Raw genomic sequence first — 15,879 nt, 5'->3', positions numbered from 1 at the left:
CCCTATTTCCAAATAAGGTCACCTTCTGAGTACCGGGGGTTAGGACTTCAACAAGTGGATTTGGGGGGCGGATACAGTTCAATCCCTCGGTCATGCAGACGGTGTTCTCTGGATTTCGGCAGCCAGGAGGTTCTGTCGTACGAGAACGCTCCTGTGAGTTGGCTCTTGTCACAGCTGTGCCAGTGCGCAGGCTCCGAGATCACTCCAGGGGCTGAGGGAGAGGGGACTTCGGTGGGAGATGGGGCAGGCGTGGCTCACCTACGTTTTCTGTTACCACAGGTTACATCGAAGCGGCGATCATCCCCGCCGGCGCGCGGAGGATCCGCGTGGTGGAGGACAAACCCGCCCACAGCTTTCTGGGTAACGCAGAGATGATTTGACTCCCCGTGCGTGTCCTGAGAATGGACGTTGGCACGATCAGGCTGGTCGTCTGGTTCAGCCTCATCCCCCCCGGGCCCTTGTCTGGGACTCGCATTGTAGGTGTGAGGTCAGGAGGGATCAGAGCGGGCCAGTGGGTGCTGTCACGTGGGGATAAGGTGGTGTCACCCTCAAGGTGGAGGAGGGTGAAGGGGGCGGGGGCCAGTAGGAGCCACCAGCTCTGGACAGGGAGAAGCTGCCAGGACTTGCGTGCGGCAGCACGCAGCCCCCACAGCGACACCGGGAGAGCTCAGAGCAGGCAGGGCCCGGTCAGCCCCAGGGCGTCTCCCACCCGCAGGGAGCACCTGGAGGCCGACCGTGGCTCTGGGGATGACTCCTCGATCTAATGGGAACCCAGAGAACCCTCACTTCCACTGAGCACCCTGTCCCCCGGATTCCTAATGGTGAACTCCATTGACCTCCGACCTTGAAGTCTTTCTGTGGAAGAATTGGCTTCCATTCCAGAACCACGCTTACAACCTCAGAGGAATTGTTCGTTTGAACCCCTTCTTGGCCACAGCGACCCTCTGAGTGCAGCCTAAGGTCACTTCCCAGCCTGCATGTCGGCCCCAGAAAAGGTCTCCCTGGCACGTGAGCACCAGGGGAGTGTGAGAGCCGGGTTGGCGTGTGTGTTCTTTTTTTTTTTTTTTTCAAAGATTTTATTTATTTATTTTTAGAGAGGGAAGGGAGAGAGAGAGAAAGAGAAACACCAATATGTGGTTGCTGGGGGTCATGGCCTGCAACCCAGGCATGTGCCCTGACTGGGAATCGAACCTGCGACACTTTGGTTCGCAGCCCGCGCTCAATCCACTGAGCTACGCCAGCCAGGGCTGGTGTGTGTGTTCTTGATGCCCCCGTGGGTGCCCAGGGGGCCACCTCTGCCCTTCTCAGTGGCACAGGGCATGCTGTGCCCTGTGTCCTCCCGGTGGTCTTGCCCCCCCCCCACCACCGTGTTCTTATCTTGGATTGGATTTCAAACGGGCTGTGGCTGGCAGCCTAGCCAGGTAGCCCCTCTTGAGCTTGCCCGTGTTATAACCTGTCGGTCTTTTTGCTTCAGGGTGCTCTCTAAGGTTGTTTAAAGTGGGTGAGACGTGACCTCTCTCTGGCTTCAGACTGAAGAATGAAGTTAGTTTGGCCAAAATGGAGTTACTCCTGACATGCTTTTATCACTGAATTTTATTTATTTATTTATTTTTGTAAAGTATTTTATTTATTTATTTTTTGGAGGGGGAGAAAGAGAGGGAGAGAAACATCAATGTATGGTTGCCTCTCTTGCGCCCCCTACTGGGGACCTGGCCCGCAACCCAGGCATGTGCTCTGACTGGGAATCGAACCAGTGACCCTTTGGTTCACAGCTGACACTCAGTCCACTGAGTCACACCAGCCAGGGACTCATCACTGATGTTTTAAAAAAGTGTCTTTGTTGGCATCCCTGCCGCCTTAGACTGCACAAAACGATCTGAGTCTTTCTCTGAAACGGTGTCTGCTTCGCAGTCTAATGGGACAGACACAAATCCGTCCTCTGCCTGACAAGTCCACCGTGAGGGCCATCGTCCCATTGTGTAAGAACCAGGAGCCACTTTCAGACACGAAGATAATGACCCTCACACACCTGCCCTGGGCAAAAAGCCGGGAGTGGGGACGGGAGCTCCTGTTTGTAGGTGGCCACCCCGGGGCTCACCAGTAAACAGCCCCCCGAGCATCCCCACAGGGCCCCGGGCAGCCCAGGCCCCAGCGCTGCTGCCCTCGCAGCTGCCAGCTCCCCCACCTCCCCGAGGCCGTCGTGTCCACGCTGGTCTCCAGCGGCCCTGTGGCTTTGCCCGCCCCTCCTGCTGTGGACTTCGTCCCCGTCTGGCCTGCGTCCTTGGCAGCTGTCCCTGCTGTCACTGTGCAGATAAGACAGTGCCTGTGGGTGCCTTCTAAAGGGAGCGGTGGCCCCTGTGCCGGCCTCTCAGAGAGCTGCCCCTGTCCTTCTGCCCACCTAAGGAATTCGGCCCACGTCACCAGCATGGGTGTTGGAAGCCCCGTCCTCTGGGGTTACTCCCAAAATTTACCTTTTCAGCTGGTTCATTGGCCCTCCCCAACCTGCAAATGATGCTTCTGCTCCCTGGAGGGGACCGTGGGCCTCTGAGGGAGGCTGATATCACCTCTGACCCTAATCTTATGAAAAAAAAAAAAAATCACGATGCCAGTGTCCCGGGAGCTGCCGGCTCAGATCCTAGGTCGGCTCACTGGTTCTTCCACGGAGCAGGCGCCCCGACAAGCCAGCCCCTCGGCCTCCGGCCCCGGCTCTTCTGAGACGCCCCAGCACACTCCTCACCGGCCCCCAGCCCCGGGTGTCTGGCAGAAGGGGAACATCCTCTCCACTTCTCGGGGGGCAGCGTGAAGAGGACAGAGGATGTCAGAGTCCTTTCGATAGCTCCGCTTGTAGTTCCGACAGGAAATGAGCTTTTTAACGGGAACCTGTGTCAGGGCCAACGAGGACAGGAGTGTGGCGGCTGCCGGGGGAGCTGCCTCCCCGACGGTCCCTCTCAGCTCCTGAGGCCGGAGGGCCCCACGCGCACTGACCTGCCTGCTCCGCTCTGCACACCCGACCCCAGGGCCCCCAGATGTGCTGCTCTACCCGGTTTCCCGAGGAGGAAACCGCGACTCCAGGGGTTTGGTAGCTCATCCAAGCTCCTCATTTCGTCTGGGTCTGCTGGAACTCGTGGGACCTCCCGGAATGGCCCTGGCACACTCGGTCATGGCCAGAGATGGACAGATGAGGACAGCCTTTCCCTGCCCGTCGCTGCTACTTCCTGGGCAGGGTTTGGAGGAGCAAGGCTCCAGCGCAAGGAGATCAGTGCCTCTCAGCTTCCAGGAAGCACGGGACCTCCCTGGGAGGTTGGAGTGTGCCTAGGTCCCCTCATCTTACCCCCCAGTCATAGTCCCAGAATTCCAGGGCCTGGCGTGCGCCCCGGGGCAAGCCCCGAGGTGTTCCACGCTCCGTACGCGTCTCCAGTCAGTTCCAGCCAGCCCTGTTTGCACTCGGGGCCGGGTGCCCTGGAAGGCGAGCCCCTGCAACCCGGAGTCACTCTCACGTGTGCCGCGAGCAGTTCCTGAAGAATTCCACCCCACCTACCTCCAGCCCACGCGGCCTGGCTCTCTGCGCGAAGCCACCTGGAACAGGAAATGCCTCTGCACTTTGCCTCCGCAGCTGAGAACAGCGCTGGCCGGGCTCCGAGTGGAAATGAAAGGAGCTGACTCTGTGCCAGGATTAGAAGTGGGTTGACCGTGGGTCAGACCTTCCAGCGGAACCCGAGAGGGAGAGAGACAAAAGGAGCCCGCTTCTGCGCAGCGCGCCGTGCAGGGGGAGGCTCTGCGACGGGCCAGGCCTCCTGCTCGGGCCTCCGGCCAGCTGTTGTCCCGAGGGGCCGTGCACCCCCCCTTGTGCGTCCCCCCTCCCTCGCTGCCCAGAATGGCTCACGATCTTCCCCCACACAGTGACAGGAAGTCCAGGGACAATGCGTAATAAATATTCACAGGGAGAAAGAAGAGCCCGGGATGGAAACTCGGTCACGTTCCAGCCCCCTGAGGTGTTGTCTGCCCCAGGAGCGAGGGACAGCAGGGACCCACCCTGGTCCCCGGGGCAGCCTCGCTGGCCGTTGAGAGCCTTCTCGTGGCTTCTCGGCAAACTGCACGAAAGCACCCAGCCTCCGACGCAGGTGGAACCGGGCAGTCCTCCTCCCCAGTGGTCAGAGCTCCAGGTGCCACCAGCGGAGTCGAGTCCCTCCGGAACCCCCTTCCCTCTGAGCTCCACGGCCGGCCTGTTCGACCGAAGCATCGGTAACGCTCTTCCTAGCCCCAGTTAAGTGTCCAGGTCTGACAGACGTGATTTCACGTGCAAACTGATCTCAGAATGCGTGCAGACAGAGGGAAGTTGTACATGATACCCACCGGTGCCCGGATCGAGAGGCTGTGGGAATGTGTGTGGCCCACACTTACTTCCTTTGGGGGCAGTCTTTAAGAAAAGAACACAGCGTCGTGGACAGGGCCTTGGAAAGGACTCACGCCCGCGATGGGCCCTGGAGCCCCTTCTCCCCCGGCGCTCTCGCCCCGGGGGGCGGGGGTGAGGCTGCCCCGGCAGGACCGGGAGGTGACTCCCCGAGGGGGCCCCCCACAGAGCGGCGTCTCACTGGACTTCCCCCTGAACCGTTGTGCTCACTGCTAAGCGTGGTCTTCCTGTGTCCTCAGAATCTCTGAGGCCGGAGCCTTGCCCTTTCGAAGGAATGTCAGGCGTGAATTCCAGTTTGAGGGGGGAGTTTCCGATTTCTCGGCACGGATCGCAGCACCCTGCAAAGTTTGAATCTTGCTCACTAAACACTCCCACCAAAGACATCAGCTTGAAGCAATCCGCATGCTTCCTAGAACTGCTGGTCTCTGATTTTTAACCGACTCTGTGGGTTTCCTCCCCCTGCAAAACGTGTGAAGGGTTGTCATGGCGATGGACCTCTCCTGAGAAAGGGGCGCTGGCTCTCAGATGTGGGGGCGCCGAGGGGCTGCTGAAAAGCTGCATTCGCAGAGCCTCTGTGGAGGTGGCCAGAAGCAGGGCCCGGACAAACGTGCGAAGTTTATTCGTTCTGAGGCCATGAGAGCTGCCCCCCCACCAATGCACGCCTTTCCCCAGAGCTGGGACAGTGGGGGGGTTTCACCAACTCAGCAGCGCCAGACCAGGGCCTCAAAGCAAAGCCGGGCACCGCCAGAGCTCACAGGAATGCTGTGAAGGCCGATTCTTTTGCTTGTGGCCCGTCCGCGTGGGGTCGATTCTCTGTCTCTCCCGACACAGTTTGCCCACAGCAGAGTACGCGGGCCAAGTGCGAGGCCGAGACCCACAGAGCTGCGGTGTGGGAGCCCCCGCCACGCCGGGCCCAGCCCTGTCTGTGGGCAGCTGGGCTTCCCAGACTCTGATATTTAATAGAATCATGTCATTTCCTTTTTTAAAATTTATTTTCCAAATACACTGGGCACTCGGCATTGTATTAGTTTCTGGTGTGCAACACAGTGACCAGACACTCACGTACCTCACAGAGCGATCACCCCGATGCGTCCAGCACCCACCTGGCCCACAGTTGTTTCAATAGTGTTGACTGCATTCCCTGTGCGGTGGTGGTTCGCCACATCCCCACGACTGGTTTTATGAATGGCGGTCAGCACTACTCAAGAGTGACGCTTATTTCGTGAAGGAACGTGCACTTGATGAACGTAGGCGTATTGAATCCTTGGGTGTTGGAGTCAGGCCGCCCTCCTTACCCGGAAGCCCCAGGGGGGTAACTGTAGAATGAACCCCTGAGTTTTGCTAAAGCAGCAAAACGCGTTTTGTAGCCTCGGACCCGTTAACACGGAATTCGTTCGTCGGGCAGAGGACTGTCTAAGTTCAGTGAAATGGGCCTGGCCCCGGCCGCCCTTCCCCGGACCCTCCGCGTGAGTCCAGGCCGAAACGGGCAGCCCACCCGGGGCGGGCCCCCAGCCGCTCTCCCGGGGTCCTGTGGTGGGTTGTGAGGCGTCTTCTCCCTGCAAGCGAGGCTTCCGCTCTCGGTCCAGAGGAAGCGCGCCTTCTCCCGCTTCCTGTCCGCCCCCCCCCCGGGGCGGTGAGGCCTCTGCCGGCCACTCGGCATGCCCAGATTCCCCCCCCGCCAAGGACAGACGGGCCCTCCTGACGCCCCGGTGTCGCTCTTCTCCCCAGCCCTCAAGGACTCCAGCAAGAGGTCCATCAACAGCGACTGGAAGATCGAGCTGCCAGGCGAGTTCCAGATCGCAGGCACCACCGTGCGCTACGTGCGCAGGGGCCTGTGGGAGAAGATCTCCGCCAAGGGGCCGACCAAGATCCCCCTGCACCTCATGGTAACTCGCTGCGCTTTCCTGTTTGTCCTGAGACCGAGGCTTGGAGGGCCCCCCCTACCTGACCCCCAACCCCATCATCGACGTCTTCCCTGGGGCCTCGGGTGGTGGGAAGACGCACCTGGTTTCCCGGGGTGTGACCGACCGGCCACCTGCAGCTCCAGCCTCTCTCTGGAGCTTCCTCCTCTCATCCCTCCGCGGCCTGCTGCAGAACGCTCCCCTCTCCACTCCCCGCCCGCCTCCTCCCTGGCAGAGCTCCAACTTATTTCCCAAAGGGACTGTCTCCAGGGAGGGACCCGCTCGGCCACGTGGGACCCGGCAGCGTGAAGGAAAGGGACCCGCTCAGAGTCTGAGTTTTTGTATCAGGTGGCACAGATCCGGCCCCACGGCTTGCCGGTCCACCTTGGAAATTACCTGTTGGGAATGAGCTGGGGGCTCCATTTCCTTCTAAACTAGTGTCGCTCGGATTTTCCAAACTCGGCTCGCAGCAAGCGTCGGGTGGGGGGCTGGGAGGGAGAGCCGGGCTCTGCGGGAATAGTGACTCCCCGGGTGGTCTCCAGAAACCCGTGTGGGCAGGTGTGGGCAGGTGCGGCCTCTCTGACGGTCAGGGAGGACTCCTGCAGACCGAGGGAGCACCCACCTAGGCATCACTGTGAGGCTATGTATCGAGCATCTCCAGGGGAGATGGGGCCCAGGAGTCCTCCCGGCTGACCTCTGACAGCTCACCGTGACAGACCCCGGGCCTCCATCCAAAGAACGGGCTTCATGGCAGCTTGTGCCTCTCTGATTAGAGTGCAGTTCGTCCTCAGCCTCTGCTGGGAAGTCCTTCCCCCGTTGACTTGTGGTCCCTGGCCATCTCCCGGGGAATCTCCTGAGGAGACAGCTCTGCCGTGAGCCCTGGCACCCAATGCAGCGTCACCCACGGCGGGTGCAAAGCAGGCCGGCTTCCGTGCACAACATAAACTGCCTGGAAGTCAGTCACTGCAAACCCTCAGCCCACTGACTCTGCAGGCACAGCCTTGTGAGGTGGTGTCCAGGGCCCCGGGCCCCGGGCCCAAGCCACTTCTCTGCGATACGATTGTTCCCTAGTCTGTCATGGGAGCAAGCCCTCCTCTCCTGACTGAACAGCAGTCACGTGCCGAGGGGCTACCGGAGGGAGCAAAGGACAAGAGGAGGCTCTCACCAAAACATCACCTGTCAGCCCCTGCATTTGCTCTCTCCAGCAGACGCCCAGACGGGTCTGCTTCCCGTCCTTTCTGAAAGCCCTCTTGCACTGAGTGAACTGTCAGCCGGCTCTCGGGGAGAGCCGGCACCGAGGCAGCCCAGGTCCCCGCCCTCTTTGATGCGGATTGCTGCTCTGTCGTGAAATAAATACTATTGTTACGTGCAGCTTTGACACCCAGACCCGAGAGGTGCCCCTCTGGCAGTATGTAGAGTCATTGTCCCCAAACCCAGATGCATGCAGTGCTCTGCAGGGTCCGGGGCGCCGGTGGAGCCACGGGGACCCGCCTTTGGAACCAGCCGTGCACGGGCACGCAGATTGCACATGGCTGCGAAATTGCACGAAATTGGTTTCATCTGGATTCTCCATTCACCAGTCTTATTCCCATACTGAGATAATAAAGATCTCTTTTAAAGGGTTTTCTTTTTAAAAGAAAAAAAAAACACTGAAGGCATGTTTCCAAGTGCGTTCCTACAAGTCTGTTTCTTGGAGAAGTGCCTGTTTATGCTCTCTGGGCGGCTCTTAGCACCCTGCCCCCCCACCCCACGCTCAACCCCTGGAGGGCTGCGAGGCCCTCGGGAGGGAAGATGGCTCCCGCCTCTGGCACTTCCCACTCGGCCTTCCCCACGTCAGGTCAGGTGCGCCCTGCATGTCTGCTGTTAGCTCCTGCTGCCCTTCTCCCCTGCCTCCTGGTCAGGAGGTGGACTTGCTAGCCGCTTCGATGCAAGAGGACCCACCGGTCCCAAGCCAAGCGTGAGGACCCATCCCTCACAGCCAGGCTCTCCCACGAGTCGTGCTCTGCATCATTCATGTGTGCCGTTTGCGTGCACATCAAGCCAGGAGAGCACCTCTGTCCTCACACGGCTTGTCACCTGCATCACCAGGGGGAGTGGGCTGGTCCCTTTGCTCACTCAGCAGGAGCTCAGATCCGCCGTCCCCATGCTGCAGGGCAGCGGCTCCCCGCCTCCCACCCCCAGCTTTACGCCCTGAGCCAGGTCTCCACCATGCTGTGGGCAGTTCATCCTCCTCGCTCCCCTGCAGTGGGAAGGCTCCCGCAGCCTTGGATCCCAAACAGACGTCCCCAAGGCTCCCCCGCAGTGGGCTGTGTTTGCCCTCGAGCCTGCCTTACACACAGCAGTGACGTTCATCCTCAAAGACATGGAGCAACCCCACCTCCTCAGATGCCCTTTTAGGTAAAAGCAGTCTGTTCGTGTCTTGCTTGCCGGCAGGGGCACAGCTCCGCGAGTGAGTTTGTGGGAACGGGTACTTTTCTCCCTGTGTGACGTACGGTTGCACAAACTCACTCATCCCCAAATTCCCCTTCTGCATCGGTCCTCTCCCCAGTGGGAGAGTGCAGAACTCTCTGCTGACGGTTCACATGCGCTTTGCTCAGAGTTGGGTACCCGTGGAGCCCAACGCTGAAATAAAGGAGCACCCTGAGACCCTGAGGTGGGGCCTGTTTTGAAACCCAGTGCCCACCGACAGGGAGACAGCGCGGCGTGGCTCACCGTGTGTGTTCAGCAACCCGGGGCTCTTGCAGGATTTCAAAACGGCCTTTTCTCTTGCGGCCCATCCAGGTGTTGTTGTTTCATGACCAAAACTACGGCATTCATTACGAATACACCATTCCCGTCAACGGCACCGCCGAGAACCAGAGCGAGCCGGAGAAACCCCAGGACTCTCTGTTCATCTGGACGCACAGCGGCTGGGAGGGCTGCAGCGTGCAGTGCGGAGGAGGTGAGCGTCGGGGTCTCGGGGTCGTGGGGTCGCAGTGGTGGGGCTGTGCTGGAGGAAGGAGACATGAGTTTGGGGCACTCTGTGGTTGGTGCTCGGAGCATGGGACAGGCTGGCCACATAACCAGTGTTTCCACGGGAACCGAACCACGTCCCGCTGCAGGTCTCTGCAAAACGCTGGGACAGAGTCTCCTACTCAGGGGAGCTGTCCCCACGCGGCTGCCCTGCCTGCGGCACGGGACCCTCCCACCCTGATCTGTGAGTCAGGGTCTGGCCGAGGTCCGGCTATGTCCCAGGTATGACAAGTGACCCCGTTGCCACTTGGTGGAGAGGCACCTGAAGGTGTTTGTGCTTCCAGGTATGCTTTCCTCTCTGCCACAGTGACCCCACCCCAGGGTGCCGGGGAGAGCAAAAGGCCCACAAGTCCAGGGACCCATTCAGGGCTGAGTCCTGGCTTCCCCACCTGCTGCTGTATTTTAGGTTCCCTTCCCTCTGACTGCATTTCCTGGGTGGTCAGCCCCCTGTTGCCCCCCAGTACAATGTTCTTTGTCACTCTGATGCACGGGACACACAGTGGGGTCCTGGGAGGTGGGGCACAGATTGGGATGGACGAGGGAAGGGTGGCCTGGACCCTGGAGTGCCACCCCAGCTAGTGGGAAGGCAGGGTGGACACCGGACATGGCCTACCCATACCCAACATCTAGGATGACGTCAGCCCCATTTTTAAAAAAAATCTTGCCCAAGGACACTTTTTCATTGCTTTTTAAACCTAGAGGAAGGGAGAGAGAGAGAGAAGCATCAATTGGTAGACTTTACACATCAAATGAACAGACATAGAGGTTGGCAATCGTTGTAGAAACCGAAGACCGAGATCAGAACCTGGGCCTTCGTGAGTCCCTAGCCATCCAAAGACCCAGCCGATCTGAGGGCTTGCCTCTTTCGTATCCTGTTCTAGAACTTTCCTCCTGCCCCACCCTGCCCTTACCACGTCTCACACGTGCTCCTCACGAAGACTAGAGCTCCCCGTCCCTGGCAGCAGTCAGCTGCATGACTGACTGATCAAACCAGGCGCGGGAGCGCTCCTCGGCAGGCGAGAATGAGCGCCCGTTCAAGGCCTGTGCGGCCGCAGCCTCTCAGCCTCCTGGGGTTTGGTTTCCAGGGGAACGCAAGACCGTCGTGTCCTGCACGCGGATTGTGAACAAGACCACGACTCTGGTGAACGACAGCGACTGCCCGCCCGCCAGCCGGCCGGAGCCGCAGGTCCGCAGGTGCAACTCACACCCGTGCCAGTCCCGGTAAGGAGCTGGGCCGCGCACGGGGGCCCTCCGGAGAGGGGGCGGCGACGCCCGTGCGTCGGGGGGCGGGGCGGGACCACCGCAGCACCGCTCCGGGCCACGTGCCCTCATCGTTGCCGAGGGGTTCGTGCGTGCTCGGAGTGCTGAATTTCTGGCCACCGGGCCGGAGCTGTGACAGAATTGCGAACTCCTCGCTGGAGAACCTGTCACGGGGAAGCACTGCCAACTGGTGCGTGTTTCGCTGCCCGTGTTCAGCGTGAGAATGTGAGTACACGTGAGCACGTGCGCACCGGTTACTGCGCATGCTCGGCCTCCTTCGGGAGCTGAAATGGAAGCAGTGGGCGCGGTTCTGGGGTTCCGTGGTTCGGGATCCATCAGGCCCCCCCGTTCAGCATTCTGCCCCGGGACGCACATGCCCAGGAGTGAATTCTCTGGGTCGTCTGCGGAGAGGGGTCGTGTGAAACGCGGCCTCCAGGGCGAGACTTCCTCTCCAGTGTGACGTCAGCGGGACTTCTCTGCAGCCTCGCCTCGGTCTGCATTGTCACCCTGCGATGTCACCCTGGCCTCCTGTCGCGTTCTGGGTCGGGGTGCTTGGTCCTGGCCTTGTGCTTCTGTGGGTCAGGTGGAGGTGTGTGCGCCTTTTGTAGAGACCGGACTTTTGACATGGCAGTTTTGTTTCTCCTGTTTGTTTGTTTATTTGTTTTGCTCAACTTGTGCCTGCTACCAAAGTTTCACAGAGCATTTGGTTTTTGCACCAATGCCCTGCACTTTGTCAAACTTGTAAAGTGGGTGTGAAGGGGGAAGGCAGGCAGGAGAGCAAGAAGGGGCAGTTTGTTCTGGCGATTTGCCATGCCCCTCAGCAAAGAACAGAATTCTACCCAAACGCTGAAGGGCACGAGGAACTGCTCATTTTGGGAGGCCTTTCTGAGCATCTCGGGTATGACAGCCATCCCACATCAACCCATCAATCAATCAGACAATCAATCCCAGAGGACTTGCCACTGTGGGGACTGAGAGATACAACCAGCCACCTTCTGTTCTCTTGAAAGCACAGACCGCCTGGCTCTCAGACACGGTGGGAAAGCAGGGCAAGTGAGTGTAGAAGAGAAGAGGTCAGCATGGGTTCAAGGGCATGGCCGAGCGACAGAGATCACAGGGACTGATTCAAGAATCATATTTCTTGAACCAGTGTGGCTCAGTGGGTGGGGCGTTGTCCTGTAAAGCGAAAGGTCACCGGTTCGATTCCCAGTCAGGGCACATGCCTGGGTTGCAGGTTTGGTCCAACAGCAGATTGGAGATGAAAAAAAAAAATCTGTGAACTTGAAGACAGGAGAGTAGAAATGACCCAGTCTGGAAAATGGAAAGAAAAGATTGTTGACAATGACAGAGGCTCAGTGACCTGTGGGTCACTGCCAACCATTCTCACATGAGCGTCATTGGAGTCACAGAAGAAGAGAAGGAAGGGGGAACAGAAAATAATTGCTGAAGACACGATGACCCCGAGTGTCCCGGATCGCGTGAATGGTGGGAGCGAGGCCGTCGGCTCGCCCGCGGGGTGTCTCCGCTGGAGTCCAGATGAGTTCAGAGCCCCACCGCACGGCCCTCCGGCTGTCCACCAGGTGGGCCGACGTGGCGCCTTCACGATTCTGCCACCCACACACCCTCCAGGAGGGGACTTCGTGGCACTAGCGAACTGACCGGAAAACCACATAGAAAACACCGACGAGAGAAGCCTCCCACGCAAGCCCGAGGTAGCAGAGGGGCAGACTCTGTAAGCTGGCGCCGCGGGGCCACCCCGAGCCTGGGTGAGGCACGTGTGTTTGGCGCCAGCGTGCTCCCGGAGCGTTCCGGCAGACCCCAGGCTCGCCGTCGCACCGCCTCTGGACGCACGTCCAAGCCAAGCACACGTCAGCCTACAGGTGACTTCAGAAGCACGGTCTTTGCATCTCCTCAGAACGAGGCCCAGCAGACTTTACGGAGGGCTCGACAGCACGTCTCTTTGGCTTAGCGGACCACGCATGGTCTCCGATGTCTGCCGTTCTTTGTTTTGTTTTATCGCCCCTTTAAAAAGCATGAAAGCCGCCCTTCGCCTCTGGTCTGCCCAGATACAACCTCCGGGCCGGTCTGGGCCTCAGGGTGATGGTTCTGGGTTATTACGTGCCCCCGTTGTGCCCACAGAGACACGGAGACCACGGCTCTGAAGGCACGACCTCCCGGGACGCGTCCCCTTGTTATGCATGTTGTTACCTGGAGGCCCTGTTTTTGGCCCCGACGCTCAGCACTTGTTTAAAAAGCACCCAGCCCACCCCAGAGCACCCAGCCCAGCACCGGCACTCTCGTTTACTGCACGTGCGTCTGCGGAGCACCTGCCCCGGGCCCTGTTCCCCGCACCCAGGTGTGCAGGCGTGGGAAAGACAAGGCCTCCGCTCTCGGGTCACTGGGCAGGTACTCGGTTTCTCCCTGCCCGCCACGCTCCTTCGTGCCCCACTACTCTCCCGACCCCGTAAAATTGTGTGGGTCCGCCGGAAAGAATGAGCAGAACTGGGCAGAGCAGAGGAGAAGATGAATTTGGTGTGAGAGAGGACGGCACCTGCCCTTGGCCCCAGAGTCCAGAAGAGAAATGCCAGGATTCCTGCCCCAGGCTGGTTCTGTGTGTTGGTCTCTTTATTTCCGACCCGCTGGCTTGGTGCTGTTTCTCTTTCTCCTTTGCTTTAATTTTATATGTATATATATATTTTATTTTTTAATTAGTCAATGCTCACTGTTGCTTTCATGTTGGGCTCTCAGCCCAGCGGCTGGACTTTTATACAACTCACAAAGGGACCCCCCTGAAGGGTCCCAGGAGAATGAGGGCCCGTCAAAGAGCAGTGACCGTGCGGCCGAGGGGACGCGTGAAATGATTTCACAGCGTTTGCAGACCCTGGTTGTATCTGCTCACACACTCACACACGTATGCGTGCACCGTATACACGACCCCGACGGAGCCAGCTTCACTCAAGAAGCCGACCTGCACGTCCTGCAGCATCCGGCAGGGTGGAGGGGCCTGTCTGTGTGTGATTGTCACCCTCTGACCTTTAAAACGACCCCATTGCCCATGTGGTTCCCAGCAGCTCCCCCGCTCCCTCCCCGACAGCACGCGCTGTGCACCTCTTCGTTCCAATCCGGCCCCCAGTGCCCGGCCCCACGGAGACGTCTCCCGAGCCCTGCCTGAACCACGTGGAACCTGAACGCCGCCGACACACACGGAGCATGTGGCCGGGCTCCAGCGTCCCGCGCACCAACGCAAACACGTCGGCAGACCTGGCCCCGACGTCGGCAGCAGAGGCAGAAATTGCAGGTCGGCTCAGCTGTTACAACCGCGGCCAGCAGCCCTCACCTTGCTGACCACAGTCTGCAAGGAGGAGCCCTCCCCCCACCCCCGACCCCATCATCCGGCATCAGAAGAGGAGCCCTGCGCGCCAGCCCCCGGAGACCCAGTCCCGGGGAAGTCCTGGGGTGAGGCACCGGCAGCGAGCGACAGCGGCGCGGGCCCCGCGCTGGAACACGGGGCGCCGCCTCGGCAGAGTGAATGCTTCTGCAGTCTTTCAGAGCTCACCGGCCGCTGGGAAAGTTAATTCCGAGCTATTAGATGTTTCCCTGTAGCATTTATGGCTTGAACGTCTTCCAGGAAGCACACGCTGTGCTGCAGATTGAACGAGGGTGATTCAGAAAAGAATATTAAATATCGTCCTGGCAAGGGCACTGAGTCGTCATCTGTAAGGAAGCGTATTTGGATTTCGAATTTGTCCTCTTTGCTCAAATATCTTAACCAGGTTTGCCTTGTTTGGGGCTGACATTGAATGGAATCCCGTATGTTTTTATGAAAGTGCGTGCACGTGTGTGTGTGTGCGAGAGAGAGAGAAAGAGAAAGAGAGAGAGAGAGAGAGAGATTGGGACTTAAGAATGAAGCCTAGACCATGTCGCTCTTCACCAGCGGAAAAGGTGTTATTTAATGCATTTCTGGGCAGTCTGAAACTTAAGGCTTTTCTTCCCTGCCCTCCTGTGACAAAGAATAGGGAAAGTTCATTGTGAGCCTTCTGTCTACCGCGCCCTGGCTGCGGGAGGCCGTGGGAGGCTGCCCTTGGCCTTGCCCCTCCCCGCATCCTGCAGAACAGGAGCCTGAGACTCAGGGCCGCCCCCGGCGGGAAGGGCACAGCCGGGAGCCGTCTGTCCCCACGGGCCAACAGCGACAGCCCAGCTGTCCTCAGAGTGGCTCCCTCTCTCAGGCTTGGCCTCTCTCCAAACAGCCAGGCGTGCGGCCAAAGGTCTGGGAGGCGGGCCACCCCGCAGGCCACGGGAGATGCAGAAAGAGTGCCCGAGGGAACAAACGGCGGGCATCAGCCTTGGTGTGTCACACACCTACCTCGCTGATGGCATGTGAACGGGGAGGAGAAATGTAGCCGAGTTCCAGATTTTTATCCTGACACGACGCAAATCCCAGAACCTCCCTTATATTTAAGTAGTAAAGTTTTGAAGCCTTTCCTTATTGGTCTAAGTTAGGGAACATTCTAGACGGAGAAAGAAAGAGCATTTCGGAGTGGTCTGGAGTTTTAAAACTCTGTTTTCTTCTTTTCCTCCCTGCTGAGCACTTTGATTGCGTGCATCTCTCTCCCCGTGGTCATTACAGAGCACGAGAAAACTACCGGGTACCGTCTTCATGGGTAACGTTTTTCCCAGGTTAACGAGGTGCTCCTATTGAGAAATGCTTTGCATGGAGACCCTGAGGCCAGTTAAGAGGTCCTGCTGTCTTCTGGAATTTTCTCAGTAATAAAACATAAACTGCATGGCGCCCTCGATGTTTGCATGTGGTTTTTGTGTCGCCATCACAGGAAAAGACACGTGAATGGAAAGGTTGAAACTCAGTCCAAGGAACAAAAGCAGAAATGATCACAGTGGTCTGGGATTCTTAATTCTGGGGGCGGGGAAACACCACATGTGGGAGGAATGGCTGTGCAGAGCAGGTGGACAATGAAGGACTCCTACCTTGTAGAAGTTCTAGGGATGTTTCAGAAGTGAGAACGGGATGTGCTCGACGGAAGGAAGCCTCCCAAAATAGCCCCTCCCCCGGGGAGGCTGGTGAGGGCCACTGCTGGCTGGCTCTCTTCCAGGAATGAACGGGCCCCAGATGGGGGCAATGTGTGTCGCGGAAGGAGTGCTCTTTTCTTCGTCCAGGTGCGCATTTCCATACGAAGACACTGAAAGCAAAAAGATGGAAAAGATACGCCATCCAAATAGAAAAGCAAGCATGCCCAGACAAATGCCAAATAAAATAGATTTTAAAACAAAAAAAAAAGT

At 58.8% G+C, this 15,879-nt stretch overlaps 1 protein-coding gene across 1 annotated transcript in view; it reads left to right on the top strand.

Moving 5' to 3' along the window:
- ADAMTS17 (ADAM metallopeptidase with thrombospondin type 1 motif 17) overlaps window positions 1-15,879 on the top strand; it is a 190,590-nt gene that overhangs the window by 148,829 nt on the left and 25,882 nt on the right. The window contains exons 16-19 of the mRNA XM_045825122.1: window positions 280-360; window positions 6,140-6,297; window positions 9,094-9,253; window positions 10,410-10,545. Of these exons, the coding sequence (XP_045681078.1) occupies window positions 280-360; window positions 6,140-6,297; window positions 9,094-9,253; window positions 10,410-10,545 (535 nt within the window). The remainder of the gene's footprint in view (window positions 1-279; window positions 361-6,139; window positions 6,298-9,093; window positions 9,254-10,409; window positions 10,546-15,879) is intronic.

The sequence above is a fragment of the Phyllostomus hastatus genome, unplaced genomic scaffold (assembly GCF_019186645.2).
Source record: "Phyllostomus hastatus isolate PE091 unplaced genomic scaffold, TTU_PhHast_1.1 phas_scaffold_555, whole genome shotgun sequence".
NCBI classification, from domain to species: Eukaryota; Metazoa; Chordata; class Mammalia; order Chiroptera; family Phyllostomidae; genus Phyllostomus; species Phyllostomus hastatus.
The sequence above is the reverse complement of the archived record's forward strand: the minus strand, read 5'-3'. Positions and strand labels throughout refer to the sequence as shown.